The 517-nt window shown below is 48.2% G+C and overlaps 1 protein-coding gene across 1 annotated transcript in view; it reads left to right on the top strand.

Moving 5' to 3' along the window:
• The window catches only part of FRMPD1 (FERM and PDZ domain containing 1), a 115,253-nt gene that overhangs the window by 113,260 nt on the left and 1,476 nt on the right, over nt 1-517 (top strand). The window contains 2 exon segments of the mRNA XM_025046561.1: nt 1-515; nt 517. The exon segment at nt 1-515 is cut by the window's left edge and continues 37 nt beyond it; the exon segment at nt 517 is cut by the window's right edge and continues 1,476 nt beyond it. Of these exon segments, the coding sequence (XP_024902329.1) occupies nt 1-515; nt 517 (516 nt within the window).

Raw genomic sequence — 517 nt, 5'->3', positions numbered from 1 at the left:
ACAAAGGAGGAGCAGCTATCTTTGGAGCATGATGGAGAAGTTACAAACAAAAATGGGACCAATTTATTTCATGATGACTTTGGGAAAGACTCAGGTGACCCTAAAGGTGATGTGTCGAATGCTATTCCACAGACTATTGGTGTCAGTGATCCAGATGGTGGAATAATAGCCTCCCTCACCTTGAAGACTCCTGTAACAGAGACTGAGCTGACCCCACCACACTCCCCCACAGACCCCAAAGGACAAAGCAGAAAAACCCCAGGGCAAGCCTGCCGGGCCCAAGAACAAAAACTCCTGGCAGAGCTAGATTTAGACCCTGATTTCTTGCTTGAGAACCAGACCGTCCCATCAGCCTTCACTATAGAGAGGGTCAAAGCAGAGCCACTTAGCCATGTGATAGAGGAAGACACAGCCCACAGGGACAATCCTCAGCAGGTCTGTTTTAATCCTAGTCTTTCTCCGCTAGAACCACTACCAGGTTCCCAAGGGGAGCCTCACTTAGAAAATTCAAACCATT

Source organism: Pteropus alecto, unplaced genomic scaffold (assembly GCF_000325575.1).
Source record: "Pteropus alecto unplaced genomic scaffold, ASM32557v1 scaffold114, whole genome shotgun sequence".
NCBI lineage: Eukaryota > Metazoa > Chordata > Mammalia > Chiroptera > Pteropodidae > Pteropus > Pteropus alecto.
The sequence above is the reverse complement of the archived record's forward strand: the minus strand, read 5'-3'. Positions and strand labels throughout refer to the sequence as shown.